The sequence below is a fragment of the Xiphophorus hellerii genome, chromosome 17 (assembly GCF_003331165.1).
Source record: "Xiphophorus hellerii strain 12219 chromosome 17, Xiphophorus_hellerii-4.1, whole genome shotgun sequence".
Lineage (NCBI taxonomy): Eukaryota > Metazoa > Chordata > Actinopteri > Cyprinodontiformes > Poeciliidae > Xiphophorus > Xiphophorus hellerii.
In genome coordinates this window covers 16,626,586-16,642,034 of record NC_045688.1, presented here as the reverse complement: position 1 = coordinate 16,642,034, position 15,449 = coordinate 16,626,586, and the positions used below count along the sequence as shown (strand labels likewise).

Here is a 15,449-nt window from a genome sequence, read left to right as displayed (position 1 = left end):
ACGGCAGCTTTTTTATCTTTAACAGACGGCTTGGGGAAGACAGGCGTGAGACGGTCTTGATCTCGCTGGCTGAGAGTAAGACCGCAACTTTCAAGAAACATTCTGTCTGCAGTTTCTGAATCCGGGCCGGAAATAAGCCTGGACCTGGCTCATTGGAGCTCCTGCAGAAAAGTATCATCTGAAGAATCATACGTTCCCCCAAGAGACTGAGAGGAGTGTTTTCCTCGCCTCGGCCCTGAGAGAAGGCGCTCGTCCATTCGGCCCATACGGTTCACGTAAGCCGTTGTGTCTTTGGCAGATTAAGCCGATTCAGGATAAAATGTTTTTATTTCATTGTGTTTTGCTTTATTTGTGCTGGAAATATGGTGAGTGGTAAAGAGTCACCTTACTCTTTTAAATCCATGTTTTCTCTTTATTTCAACTCAGTGAGCTGCATATAATGTCTGGATATGCAGACATTCTAAATTGTGTCTCTGTTATCTTGACTGCTAAAGTTAAAGTTAAACTTCTGCTAATGCTGAGGTTGTAGCCACCTTCTGCCATAACCATAACTAACTGACTGAGAGCCGTGCAGCTATTAATTCCTGATAATCAGGTGTTGCAGATGTCAAAGACTAAGTTATGAGTCATTACTTTTTGTCATTAAAAGTATTTCTAACATGAAAAATCAAGTAAAGCCGAAGGAAAACATTTCAAGTCTTAAAATGAATATGACTGCTGTCACACTGTCTCAAATCTCTGACCACAAAGTCCCACTGTCCCCTTCTGTTGGTAATCTAGATGAACTGAACATAAACTCCAAACAAACCCAATACTGATTGCAAGACAAAGACCAGCAGAGAGGAGGGAAATGAGAGCCAAATAATAGGATTCATAGTGTTTCACTCTTATCCTTTATTTGTTCTTTATTCTTCCATATACTTTTATTTATTTATTTATTCTTTTTCTGTTTGCTTACCTCTTACTACTATCGATTGCAGCAACCTGGCACTGCTGGCAAATGTTTAGTGTTTATTGTACGTAGAGCAGAAAGCTGACGTCGTTGTTTCTCCCTACATCCAGTAGGTGGCGCAGGTTGCTACAATCGATAGTAGCCACACAGGCAACACTGACAGAACTGGTGAAACTGAGTGTGATTTGTAGGTCATGTTGTTGACAATGTTGTGTGAGAGTGAGTTAGGTGCGATGTCCACTCCAAGACTGAGGCTTTGTCGTCTTTAACCCACCTTGCAACTCATTTCATGCCAGATTGAGTTCACTGCCTATTTGAAAACACCCAGTTGCGCCAAAGTTTTAACTTTCAGGCTGATGTTTTGAGATGTTTCTGTTGTTCAATTTATTTATTTTTTTCTATTTTGTCATGTTTCTGCGAAGCGCACCACGCCCTCCTGCAGCAAACCTCACAATTAGTGCTCTCGGTGTGGCGAGCGGCGCCGGCTTCCCTGCAGTCGTCTCAGTAATTAATGTGGCTGAAAACAGACCAGACATGTTTCTGAAAATGGAAGTAGAAACATTAATACAGCTGTATAAACGTTTTACACTTACCAAAGCAATTACTTTGACTAAGACTAACATATCCAGTGGTTGTCAATCAAAGGCCATAAAGGCATGACTTAAAGACAGTTAGTTGAATGTGACAGGTAGCAATCTGCGCATCATGTCAACATTCTTGGATGTGTTCCTAGTAAAACACAGAACAAGTTTGGTTTGTTTGCATTCCGTCCTGTTAAAATGTTCTGACCGCACCAGCAAATTTAGGGCTGTAACAAATGAAATCAAGACATTTAAAAAAAAAACTGCACTCTTTTGTCTTTTTTATTTTTATTTTATTCCCTCAGTAATTCTTGAGTTTTTGGGTAATTTTTTTCAGTTATATGTTTGCAAAACAAATTTTGTTTTGGTCGGATGGACTGTTTAGTTTGTAACTGTGGGAGGGGGTAGCAACACTGTGGGTAACAGCTTAAAAATATTAAAAAGAGGATGTTTCTAGTTGGTTTGAATATATTCTGCTTTATTCAGGAAACCCAGGCTCTATATGTGTTCCTAAGACTCAAAATGCGACTGTTTTAGACCGTATATGTCACACTTTTGAACACAATAGCGATAAAACAAAAACACAGATTTTATCCTGAGGAACATGAGTGTGATAATTGTTCTGATTATCATTTTTTATGCTTTCTTTTGCTTCATGTAATTCTAAAATTCTGTTATACTTTTATATCTGTTAATAGAAACACCTTATATTTTTGGCACAAGCTCTATTTCACTCAGAACTGTGGATATTTTTTAGGGCTGAAAAAGAAAAGCAACCGTTTGCCAGGAAAGCACTTGAACTTGGGCAAGACGTAGAAAGATGTTTGGAGTTCGTTGCGCCGAAAGCAGTCAAGAAGGCTGATGTGAAACAAGTGCTGAGTCATGTTCTGTCAGAGAATGTGCGCGAAATGTGTGTATCAGAGAGAGTACTCTGTGTGTTTAGTACAGAAACTGAATTTTCTGAAAGTTATAATTTTGTGTTGGGCGGATAGAAGAAATACTGACTTTCACAAGTTTCTTGTTAGGTTTTCTTTTAGCTTAATGGTTTCAAAGTTCAACGTTTAATCAGCGTCTTTGATTTTAAAAACTGTGTCCATGTCGTCTCTCTTGTCACATTGTGTAAAAATCCACATTTTTTGGTGATATGTAAAAAGTGTTGTGGGTGGTTGAGTAGGTTTGGCTCCAGACTGTCACCGACAGCCACGACAGTACGAGTGAGTTGTACAAATTGTTCTTTCATGTGTAATCCAGCCCATTTCCCCAAAACTGCAATATGTTTAGCTGCTTTTTATTTGTGTGTGTTTTCGTTCAATTATAAAATTTTTATTATGAAACCTTTTGAAGTTCACAGGCACCATAAATTTAGTTTTATTCTTATTTAAATAATTTGTTTATGTTAAACCACCATTTTAATATTTCAATTTCTGTAGGAAGTCTCCTGAAAACTATATGTATTTTTTTATTTCATTATTTTATATATTTAATATTTAGCTACTTATTTAATAATGTGGGGCCGAACACAGACCCCTGTGGTGCCCCCAAGGAAACGTCTGCTCTATGATCCAGAAGCCGTTGGAACACAGACATGTTGGTCGCTGCCGGTCTCTGTTTGTTCTGTCATCTCTCATCTCCCTTACAGCAACACTCACTCAGGACAGAGCAGAGCGGAGTTCAGCATGTGCTTTGTAATGGTAACTGACAGTAATTCCAGCCTTCAGTGAAAAGCCCTGCATTTATCAAGTAAAGTACAGGTCTTTGTGTGCTCAACCTGAATTACTGGAACATATATTAAAGCCAAGCCAACGAGCCAGATGAGAACCGGAATAGACAAACTCACAATAACGCTACAGGCAAACCGTTTGCTGCGCAAAGATCCTCAGGAGTACATGCCGAACGAGTAGTTGAGATTTTAGTTTGTAGTGACAAAGATTTTCTAGAAATTCAAGTTCTTATCTTAATGAGCTTTTGTGTTCTGCACAAATAACTCTTCAGTGAAAGAGCTTCACGAAACGTGCCTTTTAAAATTAATTCCATAAAATGTAGTTAGTTATTTCAATTTAGTTGTTAAATGTTAGATATTTCTTGCTAATATTCAAATATTTTTAGGGGATGAATTCATGCTATTCTCCCTTTCAGCTGTTCATGTACTCCTCTTTCTTCCATCTTGCACAGCCTCCACAGGTTCATACGCTTGACACAAGGCATGATGGTTGCCTCACTTCACCTGCCTCTCTTCTTAGAGTACATTTTGACAAACATAGATTTGTCAGCCATAAGTAAATACAAAGTTTTTCAATTTCCTTGGGTCTGAGGCTTGGGATTAAATGATACTGTCGTACTGTGCGTACTCTGAGTTATGCGGACTCTGCACCCTCTTTCTGCGGACGATTGAGATTTCATATTCGTACGTATGGATTGCCTACATTTCTCACGACAAATTCCTTCATTTCCCACAATCCGAATGGATGCTAGCAAGTTTAACGAGCTCGTTGGGCTTCTAGCTCTCCCCTCCACCTCAAAGTGGCAGTCTGGCTGTTTCCCGTCCTTGCGACCGTTTGTGCCGACTCTCGTCCTTATCAGAATGTGATAAACCAAACAGTTTAGTGTGACACCAAGTACATATAAGCACTCATGCACATGTGCACATGTACATGTACACCCACTATTGCTGGTCATAAGCAAAAGCAATAACTTAGCAAGGCTGACAATTAGTTGTTCCTTGAAACTAACAAGATCTGGGTCTCATCTCATCTAATTTTAAGCCTTTTATCAGGATTCCATAGCCAGTCTCCACGAGGAAAGACAAAGGAGGCTAATGATGATGCTAAATATTATGAGACACATATAGAGGTGGAGCCTGGTTAGTCGGGTGGCACAAGACACTGTCCTTTACAGACAGACCTCTGTCCATCAAATCTCTCTTCAGAGGAACAACACTAGTGAAAGCGGCGATAGGGAGCATATTCATCCAGAACAGCAGCTGTTCACTTAGATGGTACTTTGGTGCTGAAATGGACAGGAGATATTTGAAATCTGAATACGTGTATTCAAAAGATCAAATATTTATAAAGTAGTACATAATGCAATAGCTTTTTAACTTGGAACGCTCCAAGAGTGCAAATTGTGCCCAGCCTAAACACAAATGAATAACGATTATCTAAAGATGTTTCCCTTCTACTAAAACTTACAATATTATCATCCGAGACAGATAGGTAGAAGAAAACATTTTTCCCAGTACACGTGCTTGGCAATAATGTCAAATCTTGCATTAAGTTTCATTACACACATGATATCGTACTTCAAGCCTTTATGTTTGTTCATTTTTAAGACGACGACTTACAGTAAATGAGAACCTGAAATTCAGTTTCCCCCAAAAGTAGAACATCACATAACACCAACAAAATATTACAGAAATCCTTAAGCAAGAACCAAACGCCCCAAAAGGCCATTATTGTTCATGATGCTACATTGAAACGTATCATTAGAAAATTGAGTGGGAAACGTGCACAAGCAACACCATTAGCCACAGTGTTAGAGGTTTGCAGTGAAATAGATTTGTGTGATCTCTGTATCTGGAATAATAAATCCTTTTATGTCTCTTTTTCGTTTTTTTTGTTTGTTTTTTTTTCAAGCAGAAAACGTGTGAAAGGAAAGATAGCGAATCTGCAAGATTCCCATGAACAAAATCTGAACTTGAAAACATTTTGTGAAAGCCAAATCGTGTGTGAATTCCTCCGAGATGGAACTGAGATATTGCAGCTAGTCAATTTGCTGCTATTCTTCCATGTAATTATCTACTGTTTTTTTTCAAAGTGGAAAAAAAAAAGAAAATAACCTAAATAAGACGCAGAGAGGAAAATAAAATTGTGGGCTGGGAAAACCTGCGTAGAGAGTTTAGACTTTACTCTGCATCAGGGGGCCTAGTTCAAGGAACGTGGTAGAACCAGGGCTTCTGCCAACTTGACAAGTTGCTCGAGTTCTTACGTTCTGTATCCGAATGCTGAAAGCAATGGTTCAATAAGGGCTGGGTTGTATTATTGTTATCGACACACTGTTTGTGTCGCAATTATTTTTCCCTATTTGTAAATGTTGACTGAGGATAAATGGGTTTTTTTTTTCTTCAGAGAACAGAAAAGACGTCACATTATATTAATGACAAAGTAGCACCAACAACTGCAGCTCAAAGTGTAGAATTGCTCTGCGTGTCTTCACTTCTTTTTTTTTCTACCCAGCACCCAAATATGTTTGTACTTATAAACATTTTAGCACAGAAACATAAAGGATAGATATTTACATATGGAATGTTTCTTTGACATTTAAATAACTACTAGACAAGAATCTGTGGAAGTTGATGAAATCCTTCGGTTTCGTTTACCTGTTTAAATCAGTGGAGGTGTAAGACGACTCATCGTAGTTCAATGTTTTGGTTATCTTTGCGGATGCGTTTCCAGGAGCAGTGACCTGAACTTTGTTCTTGTTTTCTGGCACTGCTTCTGCCCTATTGGTAGACTGAAAGCTTCCGTGTGAAGACGGATGCATCTAGGTGTTGTATTTTGTGGTCTCCTAAAACTGTGGACAGGTAACCGATGTCCAAAAGGAGGGCAGGTCAAAAACCGGGGCTTTGGAAAAAATTCAGATTTTGACCATCGTTATTGTTTCCGTGTGAATGGAAACACTTCTGGAAACGGTGCTGTTTTTGGAAACGACTACAGGCCGAGGAGATAAGGGCGTACAGTTCTCAAAGTCTTACCTTTTCTCAAGCACAGAGTGTTCATCATTTGTTTGTGTGTTGTGAGGGAGTCTGGTCAGACAAAATTACAAAACTGTGGGCCACAGGTGAAGTAGGCTACGTTAGGCCAAAGGACAAAGAGGCACTCTACCACCACCTAGTGTTTATCCGTACATATCCCTGCCTGAGTAAATGGGTAACAGCGGTCGAAGTATCTATTTTTACAAACTAAAAATAGATACTTCGTTTTAGTTTTCATTAAAACTAAAACTTGGATTAATTAACAAAAGTACATTTGGCTCTAGTTGGGTCGTGTTCACCCAAATACGCTCAATAACTTGCCCTGAAATGAAGTTATAACAATCCAAAAACAAATTAGAGTAAATATGTGGAATGAATAAGACCTGTTTCTCATTCTTATTTGTCCTAATTCTTACCAGTGCCTTGTCCATGAGTATTTTTCCACTTCAGAATACTGTGTTACATTTAATTAAAGTTTGACAAAATGAAAACGATCTGATGTTAAATCACAGTGTCTTTTGGCCTGTGGCGAGCAGGAAACACCTGATGAAAACTAAAATGTTTTTTCAAACTCGTTAAGGTAAGTGAGCAGTCTTTAATGACTAATAAAAGTGAGGGTGATGCAAAACCTCTAATTTATCTCTTTTTAGGGCACATTCAAAAGTGAAACGTTGCTTTTTTTGTGTGTTACTTTCAGTGCCAGACAAAGTCCCCTCTAATAATGAGCGACAGACGTTACAGAAACATTCGCTCTCTGAAGTATGGCTCCATCTTCCTCTTCTTGGGTCTGACTGTCTTAGCCTTCATCTTATACACCAACAACCTCGCTGATCTGGGGGCCATTAAAGTGGAACCAGTGAGTATATGGTCACTTTAAACAGTTTTTCACTATGTGTGTAAGACTGCTCTGTTTTAACAATATATGACATCGTTGGCCCAAAAACCACACTTAAAGGTATAAAGCAAATAAGAAAGTCAGTGACGAACACCCGATACATAAACGTGAGTCCTTCGACGGTTGAGTGTATATTCAAGTTTCAGAATAAAAGCCTCTCAATTTCATGTCAAAGCAGTAGCATGTTACAATCAGAGTGTTAACAGGATCTACAACAGCATGTAGGAAGCACTTAGTTTTAACCTTCATTGAGACTCAGATTAATAAGTGCACTGCAAGATCAAATTCTTCATGTGGCTCTTGACATGTTTCCATCTCCAAACTTTCTTCCAGCTTCAGATTAAAGTCAATATCACGGTCCCTCCGAAGCGTCCCACAACGCGCCCCAAGCCGACCACCGTCTGCTCCTTTCAGTCACTGTCCCCACAGGAGCTTTCGGTCTTAAACTCTATAAAAGATGCTATTGTTTGGCCCAAAACAACATCTCTGCCATCAAAATTGTCCCTGAATAAGAGCAGTGATCCAGCCCACAGCACCTTCATCATTCTCCCACATGACGATGGAGAAAGTTGGCAAGTAGGGGATCAGCTGGAGGTTTTGATAAAAATCTCTGACTTCCATGGTCGGCCCAAGTCGTCTGGTGGAGACTTCCTGCTCGCTCGGCTGCACAACCCAACTGTTCGTGCGGGTGTGGCGGGGCGAGTGTTGGACCACTGCAACGGTTCCTACACGGCTGTATTCCCTTTACTCTGGGAAGGAAGCGCACAGGTTGAGGTAAGATTCGAGAAAACATTTCATTAAATGTGGCTGTAGTCTGATTTCCAGCGGTTGCCTAAGGAATCCAGTTGCTGCCGGTGGTCGGGCAAACTCGTCCAATCTCCTCAGAAGAAACAATTGAGAATAGTACATTTTGAAGCAGGTTTATGATTCCTGTTCCAGATATATATGTGTTTACAGTCATCTTCTGATGTTTTAGCTTAAGTAGTTTTACAAACGTACTTCACCTTTTCCACTGCTTGACAATTTGATGTCGACATTGCATCAGCGTATTTATCCGACAAAGCTAATGATCAATGCATGTAGGAAATTTGCAATCTTTGTTTGTTAATAAGAACTTCTGCTACTTGCTGATAGTCAAGTTTATGCCAATCTGAAGCACTTCGCGGCCTTTCCCACGACAGCTGCTGAGTCCGAGAGCTCGTCCAGACTAACACAAATTTTGCAGTTGTGGTGCCTTTTTCAGAAGAAAGACAATTAAAATCACACATGAATAAAATTCTTCATGCGATAAGTTGTTAAAAAGCCTTCTCCAACTGCTTCCTGTCGTCTTCTTCTTTGTGATTTCCCAGTTGTAACATCCTGATGTTCATCGTGTTACACATGTGACGCAAAAGAGGGTTTCCGTTGCAGTTCTCACGAAATAAGCCAATTTCAATACAGCCAAAAAACACCTAGCGCCAAAACTTTTAGAAAAACTAGGGTTTTTTTTTTCTAAATTGGTCTTTTTTCATTAAGCGAATTTATTTTCGAAATGTCAAATTGCACAATTGGATGGTCGACGGAAATGCAGCTATTGTGATGTCCCACATGTGACTGGTTCATCAACAAACGTTGGATCTGTATACTTTTAGGTCATTGGACTACTTTCAAAAGTGCTGCATGAAAGTGAACCAGACGAAATTAGGTTGTGAAATAGTTTTTAATCGAGTTGCTTTGAGTGTTCTGGTATTAAAAACGTCCTTGGTCAGGGGTTAGGACTCGGACACAGCAGCTGCTGATGAGGGATGGAGCTTCCATAGCTCACCACATGCCAAGTCATTGTATGAAAAACCCCTTTATGGTGGAAATGACCGACAATATTTAACCCAATATAAGTTTGACAAGTCTTAATGAACATTCTTCTCCTCCATTTTAACAGGTGACACTGGTTCACTCCAGTGAGGCAGTGACAGTGCTACAGAAACTGACCCAGGAGCAGCCTGACAGGATATTTTTCCACAGCCTGTTCCGCTCAGGCTCGGTCACAGAAACCACCACTTGTAACGTATGCCTTCAGGCACCGCTGGAGAAGTTATGCAACTACACTGACCTCCACACAGGGGAGCCCTGGTTCTGCTACAAGCCAAAGAAGCTGAACTGTGGCACCAGGATCACCCACGCCAAAGGAGGCTTCAGGCAAAACCTGAGGCGCATGGAGGAGAAGCTCTTTAACAGGTAAATGTATGGTGAAGTTATTGGTAACTTTTCTCTTTCATGTGACCAAAGGCATACATACATCTGATTAGTCGATAATGTATGGAAGATGCAGTGTTTTCTGTCAAATGCAGACTATATGTGAAACCCTTTTGATATTTTAGAGACTTTTCTCAGAGATGACATATTGGGTTCCCAATGATGCATGGCAGAGGTGTGGCGCACCAGAACTACCTTACACAATTGCAGTACAACATAATCTTATATATAATAAGCCAAAGTAAAGATGTCTAGATCCCTTAAGCTCCCTCTGTGTGGAAAGATTCCCTTTCACAAAGCGACTGCTCATATTGAGGTTTTTAAGTGATGTCCGACAAAGCTGTCGTAATCCTACACAATCTTGAAACTGAGGATTTAAAGAAATGTACCTTTAAACATGTGGCAACTTTTCCAATTAGCAATCTTGAGCTGCCCTGCAAGAAACGTGAGGGTTATTATTTTTGCAGAGACACCTCACTTCACTGTGCTTTCCTTCTTTTCAATTTGAACCTTCTAACATTTTACTTTTTACCTATTTTTTTTATTTTGTCAAAAAGCTTCGGACGACGAGAAACAATCATCGTGTACAGTTGCAAAAATGGGTCATTTTTCCATGTTTTTTCACATTTTTAACACTTTACAACAACAAACGTCAATGTACTTCATTTAGCTTTGATAGGACAGAGCAGAAAAGTCGCACATAATGTCGTAAGAAAATAAAATTAAACCAATAAAAGTGGGGCGTGCATTTGCATTCATTGCCACTCCGACTGGCAGTTTTTTGGGTTGCATCACTATAAGCTTTGAGAATTTACAGACTGAATATTTCTCTTCAGAAACATAGCTCACATTTAGAAATACTGGATAGATGGAGTCTTTGAGCAACATCTACACAGATTTTCAGTCAAATTTATTTCTGGACTTTGGCTGGGCCATTCCAGCAAATGACAATACTTTAAACTAAAACCACTCCAATGGCTTGGCCCGTATGTTGATACAGGCCAAGACTTTTTTTTTTCCAGCATCAAACAGATTTTGTTCCAGAATTCTAAACATATTTATCTCCAATCACCCTCCCCGTGTTTGCTCCTGAAAAGCATTTCTGCTGCCCAATGCCGCCACCATGTGGCAATGGTGTGTTGTTGTTTCTAGTTAGTTTTTCACCACATTGAGCTTAGCAGGGGTCTCAAACTCCAGTCCTCAAGGGCCGCAGTCCTGCAACTTTTAGATGTACCTTTGCTGCACCACACCTGAATAGAATAATTAGGTCATTAGCAAGGCTGGGAGAACTGATCTGCACAAGGAGGAGGTAACTAAGCCATTTCATTCCAGAGTTTTGTACCTGTGGCACATCTAAAAACTGTAGGACAGCGGCCCTCGAGGCCTGGAGTTTGAGACCTCTGGTTTAGCGGGAGTAACTATGAGTAGCACGACGGCCACGTTCAAGCCGGAAAGCGGGTCGAACAAGCCTCGCGTAAGTAGCCAAATGACTCGTCATCTAATTAGTGACGCACATGAAAGGACGAACGAGATTCCCACTGTCCCTAACTCCCATCCAGAAAGACCACAGACAATGAAACGGGGTTGGCATAATCAGTGGGGAAAGAAGACCCTGCTGACCTTGACTCAAGAAATCACGCTTCGTAGTTACGGGTCCAGCTGCTCAACCTCACTCATTCATCAGATCCACCAATCAAAAGAGCGACAAAGCCCAAAAACGTTTGTTGACCTCGTATGAGAATAGGCATCCTCATCCATGTGTTTGCTGTTTCCCTAAAGACTCGCTAACTGTAAATGGGAATTCGTAGAACTGTCTACCAACTATGGCTTTCTTCATTAAAGTCCATAGGAACACACAGAAATCATTGACAAATCCTTCACAGAGCAGAGATATTCATACTAAACAGGTGACTTCTGTTAGCAGTTGTATTTTTGAAAAGTCCTTAAAACAAAAGTTTGAAACACGTTTTAGATTCTTATTTGCAGTAGTATTTGTAATAGTATTAGTTTCTCACATCACAAATGAGCACAAGTGATTTTTACACTGATGTGACGAAGTGTGAAAAGGTTTCAGACGTGGTACTGCATGTATTCTCATTGGGTACTTTGGTATCATTTCAGTGACTTTTACGATTTTTTTTTTTTTTTTTGGAATACTTTACAATTGTCAAAAGAAGAAAATAATTGACGAGGCTGGAAACAGCAATGTGCATTCCTGTACCACTGAGTGGACAGAATGACATTGTCTCAAACCAAATCACAGAAAGCGACAGTACCTTATTAAAATTTTCTGTGCTTTTCTGTAGTGGCGTTAACATGAAGGTGTACATTCCGGCATCCGGACCTGCCAACATTACCGTTTCAACAAAACCGAAAGGTACAGCACTGTTTAATAATGACACTTTACTGTACTTTTGATTGTCCAATAAGCCATAAATTTTGTAACGTAAGTGAAGACATAAACTTTAGATCATTTTGACCCACTTTGCTGGTTCGTTCAACAGCTCTTTACCAATTGGTTTTTTGTAGCTAAATACATACGAGCCAATTTCCAGATGTTATAATTTAATTTCAATTGAGACTTATTGATTGAATTGAAATTAAAGTTTTGATGATAGGCATTGCTGTCTGTGGTCTGGCTTGAAAGTAAACCAGATCTCTGAGACTTGCTGTCTGTACTGCATCTATCATGATTAGAGAAACTTTGGCATTTTTTAAAATGAAATAAAAGTTTTGGTTACTGATTATCCTTTTGTAGTTTCCTTAGTTCTTTCTCTTTTTGCTTTTTCAACTGTGCTTCAGATAGTCCAGAGAAAGTTGGAAATGTTCTGAGGACCAAACCCTCTGGTTACTACTACAACGGTGTCTGGCGATCACTTGACGGAACCACAATCCGTCAGTTTGACACCGCCACCAAAATGAGCCGCTGTCTGAAAGGCAAGGTGCTCCACCTGTATGGAGACTCCACCATCAGACAGTGGTTTGAATATTTAACTGAAACTTTACCAGGTAGATGCCCAATAGAGTCCTCTGGCAGTCATTCAAATTTGCTCATCCCACAATCTAATGTCTTCTCTTCGTCACACTTTCAGGTCTAAAGACGTTTGACCTGAAAACTCCAAAGCAAAATGGGCCTTTCCTGGCTTTGGATTATCCAAACAACATTTTAGTGTCTTTTCGGTGCCACGGCCCTCCCATCCGTTTCAGCTCTGTGCCTGCCAATCAGCTACGATACATTGCCAACGAACTGGATGCTCTGCCCGGAGGGACCAACACTGTCATAGTAATCGGCATCTGGTCGCATTTCAGCACTTTCCCCGTTGAGGTCTACATCCGGCGCCTGCTGACCATACGGAGGGCAGTGGAGCGGCTGTTGACCAGAGCTCCAGGTACGCTGGTCATCATCAGGACCGCGAACCCCAAAGCGCTGTCCCTCTACGAGACTCTGACCAACAGTGACTGGTATTCCTTACAGCATGATAAGGTCCTGAGGGCAATATTCAAAAAAGTGAAAGTCCGACTGGTTGATGCCTGGGAGATGACCTTGGCCCACCATCTGCCACACAACCTTCACCCACAGCCTCCTATCATCCAGAACATGATAGATGTTGTTTTGTCCCACGTCTGCCCCCAGCAGTGAATTTTAAAGAGGCATCAAAGGAGTAGAATAATGTCAGTACTATTGTTATTGGGCATTATTCACTCTACAAAATGACTTTTTATACAACCAAGGTGGTGTGCTAACTGACGTAAGACGTTGTTTCTTATACAATAAACGTAACAGTCTCAAGACTCATTAAACATTCCCATAAAAAAAAAATATATATATATATACAGTACAAACCAAAAGTTTGGACACACCTTCTAATTCAATGGGTTTTCTTTATTTTCATGACTATTTATAAGGCAAGAAATCCCACTTATTAACCTGACAGGGCAGGTTGACCTATGAAGTGAAAACCATTTCAGGTGACTACCTCTTGAAGCTCATCAAGAAAATGCAGAGTGTGTGCAAAGCAGTAATCACAGCAAAAGGTTGCTACTTTGAAGAAACTAGAATATAAGGGCTATTTTCAGTTGTTTTACACTTTTTTGTTTAGTGCATATTTCCACATGTGTTATTCATAGTTTTGATGCCTTCAGTGTGAATCTACAATGTCAACAGTCATGAAAATAAAGGAAACTCATTGAATTAAAAGGTGTGTCCAAACTTTTGGTCTGTACTGTATATATAAAGCACTTCAGCATTTTAACTAATGGAAGAGCCATCGTTTCCATTATGAAACATTTATAAAACTGACAACACTCAGGATGCTGTTCCAGAAAATGTGAACATTCAGCAAACAAAAGCGCTGCTACTGTCATAATTTTAATGCATTGGCTCAAAAATCCAAACGTTTGCAGGGAATAACTTCTTAGCTAATGCTTAAAAACTGGACAATATATCATAATCTTTGATTAGTGCTTTGATTATCACTGACTTTAGTTATTTATTCGCGTGTGTTTGTTTCAGCTGAGAAAGGGATCGGGTTTTTCTCAAATGTTCAGTGAGAGCTTAAAGCACTTTGTTTTATTTTAGGCATTTTTACAAGTGTCTTAAAGTGTAATGAAAATATTTCAAAATAAGATTAAGTAGCTTAGTTTTCCGATGGGTCCAACAGGAGTGGGATTCTGTATGTTGTGGATTCTTGATGACTAAAACAAAACTAAGTTGAAACGTACTAAAGGAAAGGAAATGTGCAAAATAGTTACTGTGAAACCTAACTTTGTAAAACCTACTGAATGACCTGTATCAAGTGTATCGATTGTACTTTCTTTTTTTTTATAAATGTAATAAGAGCAATGACAGTTTTGGTTCTAACAGTGTGAGTTCATGGATGAAAATAAGACAAAGATACTTAGTGTTAAATTTAGACTTTTCATCTCATCGTAGTTTCCAGCAATGAGCCAACTCCTTTTGTTCTGTCTGTTGTTTCCTCTTTCTGCCCCCATACATTGTAACGCTTCTCCCAAACCCTGGCTGTGGTCCAGCAGTACGACATGAGAACACTCTGACCTGGAATTTGGCAGGAGAAAAAAAAAAAAAAAAAAGAGCTCTCATAAAAAAGAACAATGAAACATTTGCACACAGGAAGGAAACCCAGGGAGTAAATTACACCCAGGTGCAACGCATCGACCAGCAGTCGGTGTTTGACTGCAGAACGTCTCTGTTTGTCTGTTTAGAGAAGATAAACTTACAGCAAGACAGAATTCCAGCTTCCTTTCTTCTGATCGACAACCGCTCACCGTCTTCAGGAAAGGTCCCCGTTTCTGACTCGATGTTCAGAAGGCGACGGGTCGTCGTCACGTTAAGAGAATCATTTTGATGGGAGAAACTTTGCCCCAACCCACATTAAGAGAGTAAAGTTTGCTTTTTTCCCCCCCCCCAGTTGGAACTGAAAAAGTAAACCCACGTTTCCCTCGATGATTTTATATACCAGGGTATAATAGTAAAGACGTTTTGTTCTAGTCTCAGAAGAAATATGCCACGCTAATACAAGAGGAATAATAATTTAAAAAAGCACATTTAAGGAATGTGTTTTGCCCAAATATTTTTACAGAACAATTCAATAAAACTATAATGAGTCTGTCCAGAGGAGGCTAAAATTATAAAATAAATAACATGTACAGGTGCATCTTGAGAAACCATAATCTTTAAAAAAATAAAATAAAATAAGGCTTATTTCAGAAGTTAAATTTAACTTAAATGCTGAAATGTTTATTGCATGTTAACAATAATATTGCGTTGTATTTGTATAGTGCTTTTCTAAGCGCTCTTACAGGAATCAAGTAAAACCACAACCAGAACAATACAGCTAAATACATCAAACAAAATCAGAAAAAGAGAATATATATAGAAAAAAAAAAAAGTCTGCACAAATCCCAAACATGTCTGATTGACTGATTGAGGTTTAGGTCTACACCCAACGCAGCAAGATATTAATACTTCTCCCAGGCATTTTCTTTTTTATTTTAAAAAGAAAGAAAATGTAACTTTTT

The 15,449-nt window shown here is 39.5% G+C and overlaps 1 protein-coding gene across 1 annotated transcript; it reads left to right on the top strand.

Annotated features, from left to right (window-relative positions):
* On the top strand, positions 1–13,200 carry LOC116737183 (NXPE family member 3-like). Its single transcript, XM_032590213.1, has 7 exons — positions 1–275; positions 6,981–7,139; positions 7,512–7,952; positions 9,097–9,392; positions 11,717–11,787; positions 12,213–12,419; positions 12,503–13,200. The coding sequence occupies exons 2-7, from the start codon at positions 7,005–7,007 to the stop codon at positions 13,048–13,050; spliced, it is 1,698 nt and encodes a 565-aa protein (XP_032446104.1). The 5' UTR covers positions 1–275; positions 6,981–7,004; the 3' UTR covers positions 13,051–13,200.
* The last annotated feature ends 2,249 nt before the right edge of the window (positions 13,201–15,449 follow it).

Coding starts and splice junctions, on each gene's coding strand:
- LOC116737183 (XM_032590213.1), top strand. CDS start 7,005: ATGAGCGACAGACGTTACAGAAACATTCGCTCTCTGAAGTATGGCTCC. Junction 9,393..11,716: donor GAGGAGAAGCTCTTTAACAG/GTAAATGTATGG, acceptor GCTTTTCTGTAG/TGGCGTTAACATGAAGGTGT. Junction 12,420..12,502: donor TTTAACTGAAACTTTACCAG/GTAGATGCCCAA, acceptor TCACACTTTCAG/GTCTAAAGACGTTTGACCTG.